The sequence below is a fragment of the Giraffa tippelskirchi genome, chromosome 12, assembly GCF_054371585.1.
Source record: "Giraffa tippelskirchi isolate mGirTip1 chromosome 12, T2T-mGirTip1v1.2.pri, whole genome shotgun sequence".
In the NCBI taxonomy this organism is placed as follows: domain Eukaryota; kingdom Metazoa; phylum Chordata; class Mammalia; order Artiodactyla; family Giraffidae; genus Giraffa; species Giraffa tippelskirchi.
Genome location: NC_137286.1, coordinates 119,906,620 through 119,930,312, shown reverse-complemented (window position 1 = coordinate 119,930,312; position 23,693 = coordinate 119,906,620). Strand labels below are relative to the sequence as shown.

At 36.7% G+C, this 23,693-nt stretch overlaps 1 protein-coding gene across 9 annotated transcripts in view; it reads left to right on the top strand.

The window, feature by feature from the left end:
• Positions 1 to 23,693, top strand: part of MYCBP2 (MYC binding protein 2) — a 256,043-nt gene that overhangs the window by 28,306 nt on the left and 204,044 nt on the right. For all 9 annotated transcript variants that reach the window (XM_081550023.1, XM_081550022.1, XM_081550021.1 and 6 more), the window contains exons 2-4: positions 4,567 to 4,642; positions 14,831 to 15,046; positions 21,016 to 21,169. In XM_081550023.1, the coding sequence (XP_081406149.1) occupies positions 4,567 to 4,642; positions 14,831 to 15,046; positions 21,016 to 21,169 (446 nt within the window). The remainder of the gene's footprint in view (positions 1 to 4,566; positions 4,643 to 14,830; positions 15,047 to 21,015; positions 21,170 to 23,693) is intronic.

Genomic DNA, 23,693 nt, shown 5'->3' with positions numbered 1-23,693 from the left:
GAAAAATGTCTTGTGACCCGTGAAAATTGTATGAAATTCAAATTTCAGTATGCAGAAAGCACAGTTAGATTGTAACGCTCAGTCGCTAAGTCAGATCACTCTTTGTGACCCCATGAACTGTAGCCTACCAGGCTCCTCTGTCCATGGGATTTACCAGGCAAGAATACTGGAGTGGGTTGCCATTTCTCCTCCAGGGGATCTTCCTGACCCAGGTATCGAACCCGTGTCTCCTGCATTGGCAGGCAGGTTCTTTACCACTAGCACCACGACCACCCTAATCTGCTACTATGTTGTCTGTGACTGCTTTCATGTTAGCAGATGATGAGCAGTTGCAACAGAGACCTTATGGCCCACACAACATAAAATATTTGCTATCAGACCCTTTACAAAAAAATTTTCGCTTATTTATGTCTCAGACCATAGACTCAGGAATTTTTCATTTCTCATTTCTAAGGGAAATTGAACAAAAGATTGAAACCCTCTTATTCCGTAAGTTCTTTGAATTTTGACTTATTTAAATACTAGCATTTTAGAGTTAGAAGGAACTTCAGAGATAATCTCCTTCAACCTTTTATTTTGCAAACAGAGAAACAGATTTAGAGTTAGTGAAGTTATAAATAAAATTATGGCTGATTTTTGTTTTGTTAGAAAATAGACTTAGTGTTAAACGGATATAGAAACTAATGATATGTCCAACAAGGAACAACTTGCAGAATTTATTTGTTCTTGTTGCAGAAGTATTTGGTTTTACTGAACTGGTAGCTATTAAAAGAATTTTTTCTTTGGAATCTTTAAAGTAAATATGTTAAAATAAATATTTAAAGCATGTTAATAACCTTTGCCTTTCATTACCACCCATAATTCTTCCAAATCTCATGGGTATGAGGTTCTTTTTGTAAGAAGACTAAAAATCTTACAGGACCAATTCCAGACATTCTTCATTAAGCTCCTATTGATTTAAGGTTTAAAGTCCTAAATCATCAGAAATTCCATGGTGAAATGTTAATGTGTAAGGCTTTTTTTCTAGAGTTTTTCTTGTGTCTATTCATCCTTAGATACCATGAAAAGTTTAAGCTTAGTTCTGAAATGTAGTTATATAGTAAGACGTTGTATTACTAATAAATAACATTTTTATTTTCTAAGTTGAACACAGATTTCCTACCTATAATTTTTGGCTTTTTACTAGGGTTGTCCAGAAAACCCTCTACTTCTAAAACAAGCCACATCATCAAAAAACACAAAAAAATCAATTTGTGGGGACTTGGGGAAAGCTTCAGATGATCTGTATATTCAGGATTTGGTGGGTCCATATTCATTAAAATTGTTATAACTAATTAGATGCCAAATGCATAAAAATATTTTAGGAATACATATAAAGTCATTTGAACTTTAAGGAAGTCCATTATACAAAACAGACAAAAGTGGTGTTGTATACTTTGGAAAATTTAAGTCCGTGATAAGTAGGCTTCAGGTAATCCATCTTAATTTGGATATCAGTTCAGTTCAGTTCAGTCGCTCAGTCGTGTCTGACTCTTTGCGACCCCATGAATCGCAGCACACCAGGCCTCCCTGTCCATCACCAACTCCCGGAGTTTACCCAAACGCATGTCCATCGAGTCGGTGATGCCATCCAGCCATCTCATCCTCTGTCGTCCCCTTCTTCTCCTGCCCCCAATCCTTCCCAGCATCAGGGTCTTTTCCATTGAGGCAACTCTTCACATGAGGTGGCCAAAGTATTGGAGTTTCACCTTCAACATCAGTCCTGCCAATGAACACCCAGGACTGATCTCCTTTAGGATGGACTGGCTGGATCTCCTTGCAGTCCAGGGGACTCTCAAGAGTCTTCTCCAGCACCACAGTTCAAAAGCATCAATTCTTCCGCGCTCAGCTTTCATCACCGTCCAACTCTCACATCCATACATGACTACTGGAAAAACCATAGCTTTGACTAGACGGACCTTTGTTGGCAAAGTAATGTGTCTACTTTTAAACATGCTATCTAGGTTGGTCATAACCTTCTTTCCAAGGAGTAAGCGTCTTTTAATTTCATGGCTGCAGTCACCGTCTGCAGTGATTTTGGAGCCCCCAAAAATAAAGTCTGACACTGTTTCCACTGTTTCCCCATCTATTTCCCATAAATATATATATATTGAATATATATTGAATATATATGAATATATATATATTCTGTTTCTCTGATGATTGGTTTTTGAATGAAGCTTGATGCTTTTCTAAATTGTATAGAAGGGGTTAACCTTTTAGTATTTACTTATTTCTTTTGATCACATAACTGATTTCACTAACATAAACTTGAGTATAAAAGGAAAGTTGATTTTCGAAACCACACATGAAAAATACTCATTACTTTTCATCACCTTGTTTATTCGTCTAGTATTTCTTGAACATCCATGATGTGTCAGAGACTGATGCAGGTGCTAAGAGGGAAAATGTTGAAATAGATATTTTTTGCTCAGAGTCAAGTAGATTGTGTGAGCAGGTATATCTGTTTGTGTGTAGGGCTTGATACTATTACTCTCTGTCTCTTGTCTTTTGTAGCATACTGTGGTGGGGAAATCCCATGTGCATACATGATTTCCATTACTTCCTTTGCATGAAAATCTGAGGAAAATAATCCCATGGATAATTCCTTAAAGGACGTTTCTGGCTAGATATCCTTTAAATGTATTGGCGTATCTATGAGTCCATCCTTGACCCTCCCCTTATTTTACTCTAAGGCTGGTAGCTATAGCTCTGAAATTGTTTTCTCCCTGGACTCTCTCCTTCCTCCCACTTTCTCTCGAAGTAGTTTGAGTACTTTATCTTAGACACTTTTCTGAGCAAAGAGGTTGAAGCAGTGAGCAAGAACGATATGGCCTCTGAACTCTGGGAGCTTACTTCTTGGTGCGAGTGTAGCACTGAACAGATAACTCTAAGCATAATTGCAGTTGTAGGTTACGTGATGAGACACAAGTATAAGATGAAATGAAAATCCATGTTAGGGAAACTAGCCCAGTCTGGGACATTTCTGAGTAAGTGACACTTAACACTGGGGCCTCAGAGATGAATAGGAGTTAGTTAGCAAGAGATGTGGGGTAAAATTCCAGGAAGACTTCATGAGAGCCCCTAAGGAGCCTAGCAGATTCAAACAGCTGAAAGAATATTCCTTGTGGCTGGAATGTGATGAACAAGTTGGAAAAGGATGCAAAATGAGGCAAGTCAGATCTTGGTAGAAAATCTTTTAAACCAGGTCAGTGCTTTTGGTCTTTATGGAAGAGAATTGAGAACATATTGATCGAGTTTGTAGTGGGAGAATTACCTATTCATTTTTTTTTTTTTTAAGTTGAGTTCTTATATGAGATACAGATTTGCGTAAATTAAGCTTTTTATGAAGCTTTTGCACTGGTCCAGGCAGGAAGTATTGGTAACTTAGATTATTAGCTTATCATCAGTAGAGCTGATGTAGATAGACTTAAGAACTATTTATGATATGTAATAAGATTTTGTGGTTATTTTAGTTTAAAGTATGAAGCTGAAGCGTGAAGTTTTCATATGCTTGTTCATGTGTATTTTGTTGACATTTTAGTACCTTGAATTCAAACATGTCAAAATCAAACTTATTTTTTTCCTTGTGCAAACTAATTCTTCCCCTTGATTTCTCTGTTTTGTGAATGACATTCCTACCTCCAAGTGACCTAGCTTTACAGTTTTTTTTGTTTTGGTCACAGCTTCCACTGCGTTAGTTACCAAGTGTTAAGGACCTGACCTCTGTAGCATCTAGGGTCTCCTCCTGCTTCTCCTTCTCATCTCCTCCTCCTCTTCATCTTTTGTCTTTGTTATAGCAGTAGCATCCTTCTGTTGGATCATTAAACTATGATTTTCATTCAAGTCTCAGAGTTCTTGGAGGACAACAACTGTCCTTTTCATCTTGTCTTTAGTACCTGGCAGTGTGCACTTCAACATGGTAGATAGGAAAAATATTAAATGAGATGAAAATAAAATATGTTCCTTGGTTCTTATTCCTTCGACTATAATTCTTATTCTTTGCGACATTAAAGATTTTTTTCCCTCAAAGTCATTAAGGGACTTTCTTTTGTTTAAAAGAATTTGATCTTAGAGCTGTGAGGTAATGAAAAACTGGCTGCTGCATATGAGGAGTGTATGAGTTGGGGTTTTCTTAGAGTAATTTAGTAAAAACGGACTCCTGAGCTTTATTGGATTGTAGTCCTCATGGCGACAAAGGGCAGATTTTTCTGGGAAGGAAACATAACTAATATTTATTAGCAGCCCTGCTGTGGAATAAAGTGTTAACAATCTCATTTGATGCCTTTTTACATTTTTTAATTTTAGAAAAGTATTTTCAGAATTCACATTTTAAAATATAATGTATATTTCTTAGCTGTCAGTATTGTGCTGCCTTGTCAATAGCTCTGTTGTATGTTAGTATCTTGTATGTACACCTAGAGTATATATTGTTTCGTAATTTTGGGAGTACCTGTTTTTAATAGCTTTATATATTCTAAATATGAACTTCCATCATTCTTTTATTCCATTTTTTTTAATTTTTAGGAATAAGAAAATTTTAAATAAGAAGAAGTTGAAAAGAAAACAGAAGAGCAAATCAAAAGTGAAGACAAGAAGCAAGGTAAAACTGTTAGTAATTTATAAGGAATAAGGACTTTTTCATACAGTAATTTGAATAAAAATACAAAGGCTAGAAAGGTAAGAGGTACAAACTACTATGTATAAAATAGATAAGCTATAAGGATATATAATACACCACAGGGAATACAGCCAATATTTTATAATAACTGTAAATGGAATATAACGTTTAATAATTGTGAATCACTATGTTGTTCACCTGAAACTTATATAATGTTGTACATCAACTGCTTCAATAAAAACAATAAGACATGAGTATAATCATTCCTATGCATTAAAGTAATATTTAAAGCCCCTTATCATTTGGTCACACTGTTTAATTTTATCTTTTTGGCGTTTTTGACCAGAAACATGCAAGTTATTATTTGGAATCTGAAAATTATTTATTATTTATTCTTGTTATCTTTGACCAGTCCTTTGAGGGAAGATATCTGTTTCTCTTCTCTTTTTCATTCTGACTGCATGTACTAGAAACTAACTGAAATTGGCTTGTGAGTTGGGACTTGGTTTCAAGTTTGTCATATACCTATGCACACATTATGAATTAGAGAGTATATTGGTGCATGTATATTGTTCTGAACTTCTTTTGACTGTTGGTGGCTGTACAAAAGAAAAGTAATAGAGAATATTTGAACTTGGTGGTACCTTAAGAGATCAAGGATCTGTTTTCCTGCTTAATGTAGGTATCTTCTCTATGAAATCCACCTAGTTAAACATTTCACTTTCTATAAAAGAGTCTCTTTTCTAATGGACAGGAGGAAGAGAGAAATCCTAACTATGGTTTCTGAGGAGCTCTGCTTTTGGTTATAGAAACAGTTACTTAGCTTGGGTTGTATAGCATATTTAAGTTCTATAGACAGTTGTTTCCTGCCCTTTTTAATGAGTGTTCTTGCTCCTGTAGCTGAAAGAAATTTACTTTGAAGTAGTAAACCAAAAATAAAAGGATAGGGGATAGAATTGATCCTTTGGACCCAGGGATTATAATAATATCATTGAGTCTTCTTGCTTCTCTTTTCCTCTGAGTGTGGGTTTATTGCCTGTGGCTGAGGACTGAGGCTGCTGGCAGCTCCAACTTTATTTTCTTTAGGCAAAAGGCAATTTCTTCTACTAGCTGTGGCAGAAAATCTTGGATAAGGTTTTTAATTGACCTGCATTATTCACTTTGATCTTGAAAATGGGGTACTTCAATTGGTTAGATTCTGAGTTACTTTTGTAACCTTGTAATGGATAGTAGGTGAGCACCCTGATGAACAGCCTATGTGGAATGTTGTTGCCCTAAGGAAAATGTTACTGCGTGGGCAGATAAATAATATATGTTCACTGTATCACATCTTACTACTACTGTTTTTGGAACAGAAGAAGGAAGTAAGTGGAGAGTATTCTTACTATCTTAATGTATGGAAACCTTTAACAAATATTTATAGATAGTCATTCAGGTTTACAATCTCTACCCCTTTTCCACTTTTTGGTGCTATGTGCAGAGTTGGAATATGGGAATACTGAAAATCTTTTAAAGTCCTTTTTAAAAAGGTTTCAATTGTTGGTTTTCCTAAAAGTAGTGGCATGTGATATCTAGGAAGAGATAAGAAGTCAAAGTCATTCTTCTCTTTCAATTCCGTCTCTAACTAGCTTTGTTCCCTTAATAATTTATCTTTCTTCTGTTGGCCTTTAGGTTTTCTATCTACTTTTTAGGAGCAGCTTGTGCTCCTTAGACTTAATTACTGACTCTGTGTAGACGTTGTGCTGGGTATTTGGGATGCAAAGATGAGTAGGAAGCATTTCCTGTTCATGATGAGTGTATAAAGTGATGCTGTTAGTCTGTTTGTCCTCTGTTACTATTTCTGGACTAATTTTTCATCCACCCTCTTTTTATAAAAATTACTTTTTAGGTGCTATTTAGCTGTACTAATTTATCTTCTTTATTGCTCTCAGTGGCCCCTCCATTTCTCCATTAGCCATGCCTTCACTTACTTTCCTTCCTATCTGATATAGATACGACAGTATTTTTAGAAAAACTCTTGCTTAATCTACTGTATTAGTTCTTTATAGCTGCTATAACAAACTTTATATTTTATATTTGGCTTAAGACAACACAAATTATCTTACAGTTCTGGAAGTCTAAAGTCTCAAGTGGGTGGTCTCACTAGGCTACCATAAAATTGTCGGCAAGGCTGTACTCTTTCTGGAGGCTCTAGGAGAGAATTCCTTTCCTTGCCTTTTCCAGCTTCTAGAGCCTGCATTCCTTGGGTTCTGCTTCCTTCCATCTTCACAGCCAGTAATTGTTGGTTGAGTCATCTCATGCTACACTACTCTGACCCTTTCCTGTGGTTATATTTCTTTTCTCAAACTGTCTTGCCACCCTCTCCCACTTATACAAACTGTTGGGATTACATGGGCTTCCCTGGTGGCTCAGCTGGTAAAGAATATGCCTGCAATGTGGGAGACCTGGATTTGATCCTTGGGTTGGGAAGATCCCCTGGAGAAGGGAAAGACTACCCACTCCAGTATTCTGGACTGGAGAATTCCATGGACTGTATATTCCATGGGGTTGCAGAGAGTCAGACACAACTGAGCGACCTTCACTTGGGATTACATTGGGCCTACCTCAATAATCCATAATAACTCCCCCCATCTCAGAATTCTTAAAACGTTATCTGCAGGCTCCCTTTTACCATATAAGGTGATGTACTCACAGGATCTGGGGATTAGTGGGGAGATGTTTTTGGAGGCAATTATTCTGACTACCACATCTTCCTTTTCCTCATTTGTACATTTGTTGGATTTATCTGACAAAACAGTCCTGGAGCTTCCCTCGTGCTCAGTGGTAAAGAATCTGCCTGCCAGTGCAGGAGACATGGGTTTAATCCCTGGTCCAGGAAGATCTCACTTGCTGCGGAGCAACTAAGCCCATGTGCCGTAACTACTGAGCCTGTGCTTTAGAGTCTGAGAGCTTCAACTACTGAGCCTATGTGCCACAACTGCTAAACCCACGAGCCTAGAGCCCATGCTCTGCAACAAGAGAAACCACCACAATGAGAAGCCTGTGAACCACCGCTAGAGTAGGCCCCACTCACCACAACTAGAGAAAAGCCCTCACAGCTACAAAGACCCAGCACAGCCACCCCACCGCCTAAAAAAAACTCAGTTCTGTACAAATGCAGGCGAGCACCTCCTGCTAAAGGGAGTTAAACGAGAATTTGTTGATAGCAGTACCCTTTCATGATTGCCATGAAATCAACCTTCCATAGCCAGATTATTTTCTTATTTTTTCTGGTCAAATAGTTCTTCCATTTTTCCTGTATCATTTTCAGTGCTTTGCCATTCGCCTCAAACGTGTGATAAATTCTACTCTCTCACAAATGACTTCCCTTTCTTATAAGAGAAGTCAAATCCATGACACAGGGAACTTCCTCAAATTCCTGCTGTCAAATGTATCTATCTTAGATCAGGTTCTTTAATGGCAGAACCAGAAACTGTGAGTTTTGAAAAATACAATCGTGGTTTAGAAACTTTCCATCATCCCTGAGGCTTTCCTTATCCTCTGCTGCATTCCACACCACCCCCCCGCCTCCGGTCACATGCTTGAATCTATGCAACCGCAGATATGCTTTCTGTCATTGTAGATTAGTTTTCATTTTTTAGAATTTCATGTAAATGTGATCATACAGGGTACACTCTTGTATCTAGCTTCTTTCCCTCAGCATAATGATTTTGAGTAGTGTCGATGTAGTTGTATGTATTAATAGTCTTTCCTTTTTTTTTTTCCTTTTCTGATTAATATCCCATTGTTTCTATATATCCTGATTTGTTAATTCACTTACTTGTTGATGGGCATTGTGGTGTTGTTTCCAGTTTCCAACCATTGCAAATAAAACCACTATGAACATTTGTGTACTAGTCTGTGTGTGGGTACATGTTTTTGTTTTTGGGGGGAGGGTAAATACCTAGGTTTGGGATGATTAAGGTGATGATTTCTTTGATTTGGAGAGGACTCATAAGACTCAAAAGCAGTTTTATTACAACAAGGAGTAAAGAGTAAACAGGAGGAAAAATAAATGTATTGGTGGTTAGGGAGTAACAACATAGGCCTCCTGGTCTTTCCTTGTTGAGCACACAGGCCATGCTTTCTCTCTGGCAGTGAAACACAGGAGTATGTGTGGAATGTTTCTGTCCAAGGAAGCTCATTTGAGTCTTAGGATCTGAGACTTTTATGGGGATCTGGTCACATAGGTGTATCCTGATATGTAACCAGCTGCAGCAGGTGAAACTTCGGTTCACATTGTCCTGATGTTTTTGCAAAGCGGTTGGACCAGCTAGTGGGTAAGGTCCGTTGTTACAGGAATATGCAACAGAATCATCAATGCTTAACATAAAGAAAGCTCTCTAAAGACTCCATTCCCAAATGTTGGCCACGGGACAGTGATGATTCTCTTGGAGAAATGCAGAGAATAAACAGTGTTAACTCAGTGTTAACACTTCCTCACAGGTGGCCTAATAGGTAGGTGTTTAGCTTTTTGAGAAACTGAAAACTGTTTTCCAAAGTGACTATTCCATTTTACTGTTCCACCAATACTGTGTGAGAAGTTTAATTGCTTTATATATTTGCAAACACATGATCTTGTTAGTCTTTAAAATTTTAGTCATTGTTTTTTTTAATACATTAATTTTATTCTTTTTTTTTTTTTTAAAAGAAAGGGGCATTTAGAATCATAGCTGAAAATGAATGATTTTAAAGCAGTTAAAATGATTTCCTATGAAATAATTATGGTCAAAGTTTATATGCTAGGAAAAAAAATGCTCCTGAAAAGATAGCACTGTCTTTCACCCTATAAGAGTTACACAAATTTTTAGTCATTCTGATATAGGGGTATCTCACTGGTGTTTTACCTTGCTTTTCTCTCATGACTAATGATGTGTGAACATTGTCATCATCATCATCATATGATAAGCCTTTCACCAGTTAAGTCTTTTTATTGTGAAATGTCTGTTGAACTCTTGCCTTCCCTTTTTATAATTGTCTTCTTGTTATTGAATTCTCAGGGTCCTTTATATATTTTAGATCAGAGTCCTTTGTCAGCTGTGTTGCAAATAATTTCTCCTATTCTGTGGTTTGCCTTTTTTGTTTTTGTAGAGTGCTTTATAAGAGCAAAAGTTTTATAAATTTAAAGAATTTATTTTTCTTTTATGATTTGTGTGTTTTGTGTCCTAGGTCTTGTCTATAGATTTTCTTTTAGAGATTGTATAGTTTTAACTGTTGCATGTAGGTCTGTGATCCATTTCAAGTTAATTTTTGTATATAGTGTGAGATAAGAGTTGATGTTCATTATTTCACATGTTGGTATTCAGTTGATCCAGCATCATTTCTTAAAAAGAATCTTTTTTCCTTTGAAGTATCCTGGCATCTTTGTAAAAAATCAGATGACTATATTTGCATAATCCTATCTCTGGAATTTATTTTGTTTAACTGATCTATATTTATACTAATACCATATGTCTTCAATACAGTGGTTTTGAAATAGATCAGATGTTTTAACTGTGTTCTTTTTTAAAAAAATTGCTTTAGTTAATTTAGGCTCTTTATATTTCTATGTAAATTTTCTAATCAGCTTGTCAATTTCCATTCTTTAAAAGCCTCTGGAATTCTTATTGGAATTGCATTGAATCTGTAGGTTTGGGGGCAAGAATTGCCATTTTAATGATACAGAATCTTCTCATTGATAAACACAGTTTCTCTTACCATTTACTTAAGTTTTTAATTTCTCTCAGTGATGTTATTTTGGTTTTCAGTGGACAGAACTTTTGCATACTTTTATTTATTATGTATTTTTGATGTTATTGTAAACACTGTTATTTACAAATGTATTTTTTAAAAATTTGAGATGATTATGATGTGAATGCAATTGTTAGGAAATAATACAGAGAGATCCTATGTACCCTTTACCCATTTTCTCCCATTGGTAAGGTGATGCATAACTGTAGTATTATAAATATCACTACCAGGAAATCAATATTGATACAACCTACGGGTCTTATTTAGATTTCACCAGTGTTACATGCATTCATTTGTTTGTGTGTATTTAGTTTTATGCAGTTTTATCACATGTGGGTCTTTGTGACCATCACAGTGAAGATGGAGAACAGTTCGTTTGTAAGGATCCATTGTGCTACTCTTATGTAAACAAATACCTTTCCAAATTTCACCCTCTCCCTGGCCTCTGCGAACCACAAGTCTGTTCTCCATCTCTATAATTTGTCATTTCAAAAATGCTATATAAATGGGTTGATGCAGTATGTAACCTTTTGGAATTGGCTTTTTTTTCACTCAGCATAATCTTCTTGAGATTCATCCAAGTTGTTGGCATATATCAGTAATAGTTTTCACCTTTTTATTGCTGAGTAAGTGTTCCATGGCATGGATATACCGCATTTTGTTTAACCCTTCACTCATTAAAGGACATCTGAGTTGTTTCCAGTTTTATTTTGAATAAAGCTTCTATGAACGTTCATGTGCTGGTGTTTGTATGAACATAAGTTTTCATTTCTCTGGTATAAATGCCTAAGAGTGCCATTGCTGGATTATACTGTAAGTACATGTTTAATTTTCTAAAAAACTGTACTTTTTTTCTAGTCTCTGTGTCATTTTATACTATCAGCAGTGCATGAGCAATCCAGTTTTTCCACCTCTTCACCTGTTTGTGTTAATGTTACTATTTTTTATGCCAGCCTTTCTGATAGATGTGTACTACCTCTCATTTTATTTTTTTAATTTGTATTCCCCTAATGGCTCATGATATTGAACTTCTTTTCTTGTGCTTCTTTGCCTTCTGTATATCTTCTTCCATGACATGTCTGTTCATGTATTTTGCCCATTTTCTAATTGGGTTGCTTGCTTGTTTGTTTTTTACTTGTTGAATTTTGAGAATTCTTTGTATATGCTGGATGCTAGTCATTTGGGCTTCCCTGGTGGCTCAGATGGTAAAGAATCTGCCTGCAGTGCGGGAGACCTGAGTTTGATACCTGGGTTGGGAAGATCCTCTGGAGGGAGGGCGTGGCAACCCACTCCAGTATTCTTGCCTGGAGAATCCCCATGGACAGAGGAGCCTGGTGGACTACAGTCCGTGGGGTCATAAAGAGGCAGACAGGACTGAGTGACTGAGCACAGCACAGCACAGTCATTTGTCAGATACGTGGTTTACAAATATTTTCTCCCAATCTATAACTTTACTGATACTATTTTTTAAATTACATATTTTAATAGTTTACTCCTAGGATATAGATATATTATTCATTTTTATATATTTATTTGCTACCCTGTGACTTTGCTAAATCCACACATTATTGCAAGTGACTGTTTTTTTCTTTTTTGAACACTTAAGATTCTTTTTTATGTCTCTTACAAATAAAAGGATTTGATTTCTGGGAGATAATTATTTTATTTATAACTATACCTTTTATTTCTTTCTTTTTTTTTTTTTTTTTTTACTTATTTCAGAGGATAGGAGATCTAGCACAATGTTGTGTGTAATTGCTGAGAGTAGATATCTTGGCCTTGCTTACAGCCTTAGGATGAAGGCATTCGGTCTTTTACTATGTTAGCTGTGGGTATTTCATAGGTACCTTCAGTCAAGTTTTGGAATTCTCTTCTGTTCTTAATATACTTAGGCTTTTTGTCATGAATGGGTATTTGACTTTTGTCAAATATGTTTTCCATGTTTATTTATAGTGTGTTATTTTTTTCCTCTTATTTTTTTGTCAGTGTGGATTTTGGATTGCTTTTCCAATGTTGTACATCCTTGTTTTTGAGTTGAACATGATGTATTATCTTTTTAAGAGTATATTGTTGGATTTGAATTGCTAATATTTGTTTGTTTTTAGTATCTGTGAAAGACATAATCACATGTTATGTATCAGTTAACTTTAGTACTCTTTTACTTAACAAGGAGTACTCAATTTTTTCCTAATTATAATATTTATTGAAGAAGAGTAGAATTTTGAGACTCAAGTGTTCTTGGTACTCAAAGTGTCCCATTTTATTTTTCTTGGATACTTCCTAGCCATACTCTAACTATTCGAATTTGCCTTTGTAGACTATCTTAAGCTAGTTCTGTATATTTATAATGTAAATATTGATCTCAAAAATGTGGTTGGAGTCTGATGAATAAAATGCTGGGCCAAAATAGACCTGGGATATTTAGTTTTAACAATTAAATTACCAAGCATGTGATTTGCAGTACTTATTAAGACAGATATTAGATTGGTGCAAAAGTAATTTCAGTTTTGGACCCTGAATTTTAACTCATAACTAGGCTCAAACACATCTTTATTAATCTAAGTAGGAACTATTACAATCAACACATTTTTGCCAATGGGAAACAAGTTTGTATATTCCTGTAGCATAAAAATCTGTGTTTGGAATTCAGTGAACTCTTGGAAAGCATTTTCTGTGTACTGCTGGTTATAGAAGCATTTTCCCTGTAAAACATTGTTGAGATGCTTGAAAAAGTGGTAGTCAGTTGGTGAAAGGTCAGATGAATATGACAGGTGAGTCCAAACTTCGTAGCCCAATTCGTTCAACTTTTCAAGCATTGGTTGTGTGATGTCCAGTCAGATGTTGTCATGGAGAATCAGCCTCTTTCTGTTGACCAGTGCTGGCTGCAGGCATTGCAGTTTTCAGTGCATCTCATCAATTTGCTGAGCATATTTCTTAGATGTAATGGCTTTGCCAGGATTCGGAAAGCTGTAATGGATCAGACGGGCAGTAGACCACCAGGCAGTGACCTTGACTTTTTTTGGTGCAGGTTTGGCTTTGGAAAGCGTTTTGGAGCTTCTTCTTGGTCCAGGCACTGGGCTGGTTGTCGTATAAAATCTTCAGCGCATTTTGATCGAGAAATGGTTCATGTTGTTGTGTAGAATAAAAGATGACACTTTAAAATGACGATCTTTTTGATTTGTAGTCAGCTCACGAGGCTCCCACTTACTGAGCTTTTTCACTTTTCCAGTTCGCTTCAAATGCCGAATGGAGCATAGAATAGTCGATGTTGAGTTCTTGGGCAACTTCTCGTGTAGTTAGTTCTAAGAGGATCAGCTTCTGTAATCCTCTCAGTTGGTCATGGTCAACTTTTGATGGCCAGTCACTGGGCTTCTCATCTTCAAGGCTGTAGTCTCCTTTGCAAAACTTCTTGACCCACCACTGTGCTGCTGTACGTTCATTTGCAGCTTCTGGGCCAAATGTGTTGTTGATGTTGCAAGTTGTCTCTGCTGCTTTATGACCCATTTTGAACTCAAGTAAGAATATCGCTTGAATTTGCTGTTTGTGTAACATCATTTCCATAGTCTAAAATATGTAAAATAAACAGCAAGTATGACAAAGTTCATACTTTGTGGCTCAGATGGTAAAGTGTCTGTCTACAATGCAGGAGACCTGGGTTTGATCCCTGGGTGGGGAAGATCTCCTGGAGAAGGAAATGGCAACCCACTCCAGTATTCTTGCCTGGAAAACCCCATGGCTGCAGGAGGCTGGTAGGCTACAGTCCATGGGGTCGCAAAGAGTCGGACACGACTGAGCGAATTCACTTTCTTTCACTTTCACGACAAAGTTCAACAATGCAAAACTAAAATTACTTTTGCACCAGCCTAGTAGCTAAAAGAGAGAGCTTTCAGGAAGCATATGCCCATAATCCGTAGTTTCCTCAGCATCACCATTATTTGAATAAGAATGAAATTAGAATCAACTAAAACTAAGGGTTTTTTTTCTTTGAAGTTCTAATTTCTGTTTAAGGCCCTATATCAAAATGTAATTCAACATATGTAGTAGGTCAGTGAGACTCTATATATGGTGCCCCTTAGAAAAGCAACAAATGGATTACCCTTTGAAACTTTGGCACTTAAGCTTTGTGCACTCTTTTCTTCTTGTGGGGTAAAAGGATATTCCTGATAAGTTCTTTACTGGCTCCTTTCCAGCCCTTGCTAGATTGATTATTGTTTTGTTACTTAGAAAGTAGTAAAGTGTAGTAAAAAGTGCGATAAGTTGAGTCAGTAGATTTAGATATCTTTGTCACCTGTGTGACTTTTGCATGTCATCTAGACTAATGTTTAATTTTTCGTTTAAAAAGTGAGTAGTGATGATGCTGGAAAGGAGTATGAAATTGAAATATTATGTCCTGTATTTCAGTCGGAGAACTTGGAAAATACGGTAATCATACCAGATATCAAACTACACAGCAATCCTTCTGCATTTAATATTTATTGCAATGTACGCCATTGCGTTCTGGAATGGCAGAAAAAGGAAACATCGTTGGCAGCGGCTTCTAAGAATTCTGTGCAGAGCGGAGAATCAGATAGTGATGAAGAGGAGGAATCCAAAGAGCCCCCTATCAAGCTTCCAAAGGTAAGGTACTTAAGTTCCACTTAGATGAATAACCTACAGGAGTTTGGAGTATAATACATATGTTTACATTGCTAAAACACCTTGCTTTTAATAAAATTGCACACTGAAAATAACAGGACGTATGGGTAAAAATAGGTTTGGGCTAGATCAGGAAAACCTTAGGCAACTTTTTAATTGGAGAGCTAACAAAGTCAATAATTGGTACCTCAGTGGGGAGTACTTGGAAAGCCTAGGCAGGGAGCTCGGTGGCGTGGAGTTTGTTACAGGGGCTATTAAAAATGTACAGAAGCAAGAGAGGGGCAATGGTGGCCTGCAGGCACTGAGCCGTTGAGGTTGGAAGCTCTGAGTTGGTGGGCTGCTGTTAGGGTGGGCACAAGAGGAAGTGCAGATTGCCACAAGCTAAGAGCCACGGAAGGCGAGGGGCCCAGCCCTCCCTCTGGGTACAGGTATACATTTTAATTTTTCCTGACACAGAGCTAGAAGAGCTGAGCTGAGAGCTTTTGCCTTTTCTGCCTAAGGTTATAAGTGTACTCTTGCTATCCTGGCTCCCTTTGACTAGGGGAAAAATACATATGAATTGAACTGCATTGTTCTGATATCACTCCCATATTTACCAGAGGCATATCATCCAGCTGGTGTCATAGCAACATGTGTTGTAGTGGAACAAACTGTTCTTAAGGTATTCTGTTCTATTTAAGCACTGAGTTTGTTTTAAGATTGTAATGTTATTTTATGTATATATATATTTTTTTCTGTATCGTATGTGTAGTGAATATTTCTAACAGAATGGATGAAAATATAGACATACTTTAAAATGGTAACTTTATCATAATTATTTATACATATTGCTCTTTTCTAAATATAGACATTTAAAAATGATTTCCTTTATCATAAATGATTCATATCTATTTTCTTTTTACTAAATGGATACCTTAAGACTGTGCCTTAAAAACTTCTTCATATGCCTGCATAAGATACCATGTAAATACTTTTTTTTTTATATTGCTCAGACATAGCAGCCGGGTAGAGGCCATGTTCCTGATCTGTTTTCACTTTTCATGGTGGCTCTTTGTAAGCTCACCTCCGTCCTTACTCATTACCGCCAGGTTCTTCTCCCCTTGTTGTCAGCAGTTGACTTGCTTCCTGTTTCATAGGGTAGTAGAGATTTTGTGAAGTTCCTTAACATCCTAATCAGTCACCTTCAAGTGTCCTTATCTGCTCTTGGGGCCCCTTTCCCCTTCATCCTTTTCTCTTCAGTGTCCATAACTGTACCTTCTCTACTGACTTCTTTCTTCAGCTTAAAGCAGACTCATCTTTTCCGTGTAAGTTTCTCCAAGTAAACAGCATGGTCTACAATACTGATTTCTTATGCTTAATTAGGGAAGGCTGAGCAAAGCTACATTGTTAAGTCAGGATATGGGCTTGTACTTTTGGTATAAGAATTCATTCTGTGTGTGGGTGAGTCTCACTGTACTATAACAGTCACTCAGCTTAGGTTCAACATTGGGAAGGAGAATAAAGACCCAGAGAAGACTTTCATACAGGTATGTAAACATCAGATAATAAACTATATTTAATTTAAAAGATACTGCACAATCAAGAACTACTGATTCTTAGGCTATTTTAAAACTTCAGGAAGAATCAGTATTAAGGAAATAAAATATCAGGCATTCTTAAGACAGTGTTTCTTTTTAGCATGATTAACAGAGTCAAAAGATGCAGAATCTAAAAGAGAGCTTCCAATGAAAAGAAGAAAAGTAGATAACTCAAGTGATTAATACTGAGTTTTCCATCAAGTTCTGGCCTGTCAGGAAACAAGGTATAATGATGAACATGGGCAGTAGAGTCAAACTGCTTGAGTTCAAACACTTGCCATTACAAATGCTAGCTGTGTGATGCTGGGCCAAGTTATTTAATCTCTCTGTGGCTTAGTTTTGTCATCTCTGAAATGGGGATAATGTCTTCCTCATAAGGTAGTAGTAAGGATTCAAAGAGTTAGTAAATGCATGCGTCCTCAATAAATGCTAGCTGTTGTTATGAGTATACGGTGCAAACAGGAAAATGTGTAGGTCCAAATAAATTTCAGTTAGTTTTCAGGGAACTCTTCAGTTATTAAGAAATACTGTATATCCATGGAGATGAGACAGAGAGGAAGGAGCAGTGGAATGCTTTTGTTGCAGTCAGAGTGTTGTGGGCAGGGGCAGGACTGGGAGTGAAACTTTCAGGTCTTTGGCAGCAGTTTGTAGGACACAGAAGAGATGAGGCCTTTAGGGTTTGAGATGATGGGAGCGTGAGGGCAGGTGTAAAATGTTGACTTTTTCTATTCCTTTTGACCATTTCTGTGCCTCTTCTCCAGACACTCTTTCATGTCACTTCTTTCCTTTCCTTTATTGTTCCTCTCTTGCTCCTCCCAAATGTGTGGTTGTCATTTTCCTTTTTCTTGCTGGAGTTTTACTTCTCTCTTGCGCCTTTTTTCTCTTATGTAATAAAGACAGTTTTTTATTTGTTGCTGAGGTGTCATTTTGATACGATTCTGTTTTCCTTCCTTGACTTTTAAAAGTTAGTTAAAATGATTTTGATTTCCTTTTGAGCTTTTTCAAATGTTTTCTGTAAGTCTTAGAATTGACTCTAGGACTTTTTAATAGAAGATAGAATTTCTAATGGCAAAGAGTTTATTATTATTAAATCTAAATGTGATATATCTAAACGTTCATGTAACTGGTAGTGAAAATGATAATGCCACCTTTGGAAATACATGATTTGAGGAGAACAAGATAAAACCTCAAAAGACTTTTTTGGCCAAATACGTTTTTTGCCTCACTATTCTCAACAGTGTCATTGGACTGGCTATATACTAGTTAATTATTTGGGTTTTGTGTTCCTTCAAGTATGATAGAGAGCTTTCAGGATTTAATTGTTTGAAAGCAACAGTAATGATAACATTCAGTAAATTTACAAAGAGGAGTTGGAAGACCGTGTGTTTGGTGGTTAGTTATGGTTTGTCATGGAAAGTATTGAAAGCTTAGTGTGTTATCTTATTACTATGAACTATCCTATTTAGCAGTCAAGCTTATTAATAATCGATTTTTCTGTTTATAAAGGCAGTGTGTATTCAGTGTAGATAATTTGAAAAAATGGGGAACATTTTTATAAAAGAGGAAAAGAAAATTTTAAAAGCTGGAAGTTATTTCTAAAATCCTTATAACCAAAATATACCCATTATAAACATTTTTACATATACACATTAAACTATATTTGTTTCTGCACAAATGAAATCATATTGTATTTGCAGTACTATATTTTTTTCTCTTTATACTCTTCTTCCTATTACTGAGGTAGGAGGACGTAGAGTGTATTATTCGTGACTGTAAGACAGACTTCAAAGTATAAAGTGCAGTTTCAGAGTTCTTATGTGTAGTAAAATACTTTCAGCCAAACCTCAGCAAAAGAGTCTTAATTTACAACATATTTTGTTCCTCTGTTCAATGATTCAAAATTAAATATGATTGGAAAACTTGAGAGTGATTTTTTATTTTGTTGTATATTGAATGTATATCGCAGTTCTGGAAATGAATTAGTTTTCTCCCTTGATTAAAAAAAAAATCCCACACTGAACTAAGATATAAGTGATAAGTGAGAATTTACAGTGGTTCATTTGGACAGATGGATAAATCCTTGTCCTGATCATTTTGACTAACGTTTGATGAGTATTTTTCACTAAACCCATCTAGTGCGCTGTTCCTAGGCAGCCCCCCGAGTTACTTTTTGTCATGCATTTGTTATTATACCTTAATCTTATCAGAGAAACAACTCAGGAAGCTGTTCAGTAAGGAGCCTTACTATTTTTGGCAAAGTTCAATACTTTCTCTGTTACTACAGGAATCAACTTATACAAAGAAACCCTTCCCAAGAATGTCATCTTTGAAGAATTCTTTGACTTCTGACAATTCGTGATTGGTAGTAGTAAACAATCTTAAAGACTGATAGGATAGTCTCCTACTGGCCTGAGAATAGAGCCCTACTTTGTGTACTTGGGCTTCCCTGGTAGCTCAGTTGGTAAAGAATCCGCCTGCAATTCAGGAGACCCTGGTTCAATTCCTGGGTTGGGAGGATTCGCTGGAGAAGGGATCGCTACCCACTCCTATATTCTGGGGTTTCCCTGGTGGCTCAGCTGGTAAAGCATCTGCCTGCAATGTGGGAGACTTGGGTTCGATCCCTGGGTTGGGAAGATCCCCTGGAGAAAGGAACAGCTACCTACTCCAGGATTCTTGCCTGGAGAATTTCATGAACTGTATATAGTCCATGGGGTTGCAAAGAGCCAGACAGACTGAGCAACTTTCACTTTCACTTTTGTATACTTAGGAAATCTTTGACTTCAGATTTGCTTCCTGTAAGGACATAAACAGAAATCTTGGACAGTTTGTTTTTATTTTCTAGTCTATTTCCAGAAGGTAAACTATATGAAATGGAATGTTTGCATTTCTATTTAATCAATTGAAACTCTGTACAAGCAGTTCCATAATCTTAACTCTGATTAAGTATTCCAGGATTTTAGATAACTGCAGCTGACTTGCCTGCAGCTGACTTGCCCCTTGCCTGGATTGCAGTGGTTTTTAGTGCACAACTGAGAGAGTAAATAACTGAGATAAATATTTATTGTCTGCTTATCATATGCAGGCACTGGGATAGTCATGGGAAAAATTAGTTAAGATATACGCCATGTCCACAAGGAGATTGAAGTTTAGTTTGGAAAATGAAAACAAAAATAGTCAGTTAAACTATAGCATAATAAATACTCTAATAGAGGTTGGGCTGGATAAACAATATATATAAAGTGCATTTACCCTGTTAGATTATAAACTTTTAGAAAATAGGGTCTAATATATCTCATATCTCCTGTAATGAGTTGCGTGAAATAAGTACTTAAAATTATTTATGTCGTGTATGAATTAATGTATAAATCTCAGCAGAGAGAATATCTTCTATGTTTCATTCAGTGGAATTAATTCTTTGATACATGTCTACTGAGTAATCTAGTTTTAACTTTTTCTGTTACTTACTTATTTCTCCAAATAATTTAACACTTCCTGAGAAGATCTTACGCATCTCCTTCTCAAAATGTTGGCATTGACTGAGAAATTGAGTTCATTGTCTATTGTTCTGTCAGCCTTCTGATGGTATCTCTTTATACCAGTTCATCATATTTGCTCTCTGTCTTTTGTTACAAATTTATCTGTCTTTTTCTAGATACTGAGTTATAAACATATTTTTAATTTTTATTTATATATTTTTAAATTTTATTTACTTTTAATTGGAGGGTGAGTTATATTTTTCTTGGTCCTCATGAGAAATGATAAGATAATTAAAAGTAAAAATAGCCATGATATTTTAGATAGGTAGTTTTTGATTCTTTTTGTGGTAAATCCTATAAGAATAAGGGACACCATCTACAAATAAGAATTGACTGGTTTTACCATTATAGGAAATCCTGAGAAACCTTGGTCCCTTTTTTAATCTTTTCACAGTATAGTGCTATGTTGTGCTATATTGACTTTTTTTTTTCCTGCCCATAAGTGAAATTAACATAACATAAAAAAGAATGCCAATTTTTACTTGAGTGCAGCCAAATGAACTGTGTATATTGTTAGTTAATTTTTTCCTGAGTGAAGGCAATCTAGTAACTGGTTTACTGTTAAACCATTTTCATGATGTTTTATTATGGGTTCATTATACTAAAACTACTTTTTAATTAGAGCCACTATTTTTTAACCTTCTGTGTAACTAGATAATTTTATAAATCTTGAAATTAAACACAATGGGTTTTATTCTTTTTTTATGTGATGACTTTGTCTTTGCCTTTTGTACCATTAATCATTTACTGTTGAAGTAAAATGTACTGATTATACTGCCTAAGATGTGTTATTAGCTCACATGTTATAAAGTATAATTTTTTTTTTTATCTTGAATAGATCATTGAGGTTGGACTTTGTGAAGTTTTTGAATTGATCAAGGAGACACGATTTTCTCATCCATCCCTGTGCCTCAGGAGTCTCCAAGCCCTGCTTAACGTGCTTCAGGGTCAGCAACCAGAAGGCCTTCAGTCAGAGCCACCTGAGGTCCTAGGTAAGAGCTTAGGCACATTGAATGAAGCCTTTAAATGTAAAGAGCTTCTCTTATGAAGCACATACTGACCACAGCCTGTAATTCAATCTCTGTTGATGGTGCTGAAACAGCAGGGGTATAAATTTTAAGTTACTTTGCTCGTTCCACTGGAGTTATAGTTCATGCACAGACGTTTCCTGATTATTATTATGATGGGAAATAGAAATTCTTGGAACCCAGAAATAATACTCAAGCATTATTGTCACTTTGAACTTAAATCATTCTTACTAAACCTTTGGGCAAAATAGCTGATGTTGACTTCGTCTAACTTTACATGTTACTTTGGAGAGTCAAAGGAGTAGGAAAAGAGGAAACAAATACCAACTCAACACAGTACAGTTAGTTTCTAAACAGAGAGAGTATGTCTTTTGTGTTCATGATAAATACAAATCTATTTTTGTTGAAGGTAAAGCTTTTGAATTAGTAGCAACTTCCATTAAGTAAAAATATTTGCTTTTTGTAAAGTGCATTTGAGTTTTGTGAATGCCAACTTTTCGTTTGCCAGTGACCTAGACTCAACACATACTCTTGTAAGCAAGGTGGGGATTCTTAAGGAAGAGGAAGAGATGGAAGCTTAATTCTGAAGGCTAATTGCTTTCCTCTGATGCTAACTCTGAGCCTTCAAAGAGTCTCAGTTCAGTTCAGTTCAGTCGCATCCAACTCTTTGTGACCCCATGGACTTCAGCACACCAGGCCTCCCTGTCCATCACCAACTCCCGGGGCTTACTCAAGCTTATGTCCATTGAGTCTGTGATGCCGTCCAACCACCTCATCCTTTGTCATCCCCTTCTCCTCCCACCTTCAATCTTTCCCAGCATCAGGGTCTTTTCAGATGAGTCAGTTCTTCACAGCAGGTGGCCAAAGTATTGGAGTTTCAGCTTCAACATCAGTCCTTCCAATGAATATTCAGGACTGATTTCCTTTAGGATGCACTGGTTGGATCTCCTTGCAGTCCAAGGGACTCTCAAGAGTCTTCTCCAACACCACAGTTTAAAAGCATCAATTCTTCGGTGCTCAGCTTTCTTTATAGTCCAACTCTCATAACCATACATGACTACTGGGAAAACCATAGCTTTGACTAGACAGACCTTTGTTGGCAAAGTAATGTCTCTGCTTTTAAATATACAGTCTAAATTAGTCATAACTTTTCTTCCAGGGAGCAAGTGTCTTTTAATTTCATGGCTGCAGTCACCATCTGCAGTGATTTTGGAGCCCCTCAAAATAAAGTCTCTCACTGTTTCCATTGTTTCTCCATCTATTTGTCATGAAGTGATGACACCAGATGCCATGATCTTAGTTTTCTGAATGTTGAGCTTTAAGCCCACTTTTTCACTCTCCTCTTTCACTTTCATCAAGAGGCTCTTTAGTTCTTCTTCACTTTCTGCCATAAGGGTGGTGTCATCTGCATATCTGAGGTGATTGATATTTCTTCCAGCAATCTTGATTCCATCTTGTACTTCATCCAGCCCGGAATTTTGCGAGATGTACTCTGCATATAAGTTAAGTAACCAGGGTGACAATATACAGCCTTGATGTACCCCTTTTCTGATCCTGGGAAAGAGTCTAGAGTTTTCTAAATCTCATGCATTAGCTTGTGTCAGTCATATATGTGGGCCCTAACTGTGGAGTTTCTGATTCAGTAGATTTGGAATGAGACATGAGAATTTGCATTTGGAGTAAGTTTCTGGGTAGTGCCAATGCTGCTGATCAGGGGACCATACCGTTGGTCTGGACTCGACTTTGGGCCTTTTTCTTTCCTTGGCTGTTTGGATTATGTTAGACCCACATGTGAGAACCTCATTACTTGGTTTTCATTTTGATATCAGATTGTTATTTTTTTTGATCACATATCGTAATTAGTTTCTCTGTTCAATTTGTTTTGTTACCCTTTTGTTTTAGTTAGTGGTAGGGAGTACTGGCTGTGAAAATAAGCTGAGGATTTTTAAAAAAACAGCACCGTGTTATTCATGCTACTACCAAATACAAGCTGCGTATATTAAGAAGCAGGCATCTTGTTTATTGTCACTGTAGCACCAGTGATTGTATTACCATTGTGATGCACTACTTGACTTCATGGCATTTTATTGAAGATTTAATTAAATTAATACTTTTATTTAAAAATATCTTGCTAGTTATCCTTTCTGTGATTGTGGGTTTCAGTCTCTCTGCCCTCTGATGGAGAAGGATAAAAGGCTTATGGAAGCTTTCTGATGGGAGAGACTGACTGAGGGGGAAACTGGGTCTTGTTCTGATGGGCGGGGTCATGCTCAGAAAATCTTTAATCCAATTTTCGGTTGATGGGTGTGACTCTGTTCCCTCCCTGTTATTTACTATGGTGGAGGTAATGAAGACAATGGGACCTCCTTCAAAAGGTCCCATGCAGGCACTACTGAACTCAGTGCCCCCAACCCTGTAGCAGGCCACCGCTGACCCATGCCTCTGCCGGAGACTCCTGGACACTCAGGGGCAAGTCTGGGTCAGTCTC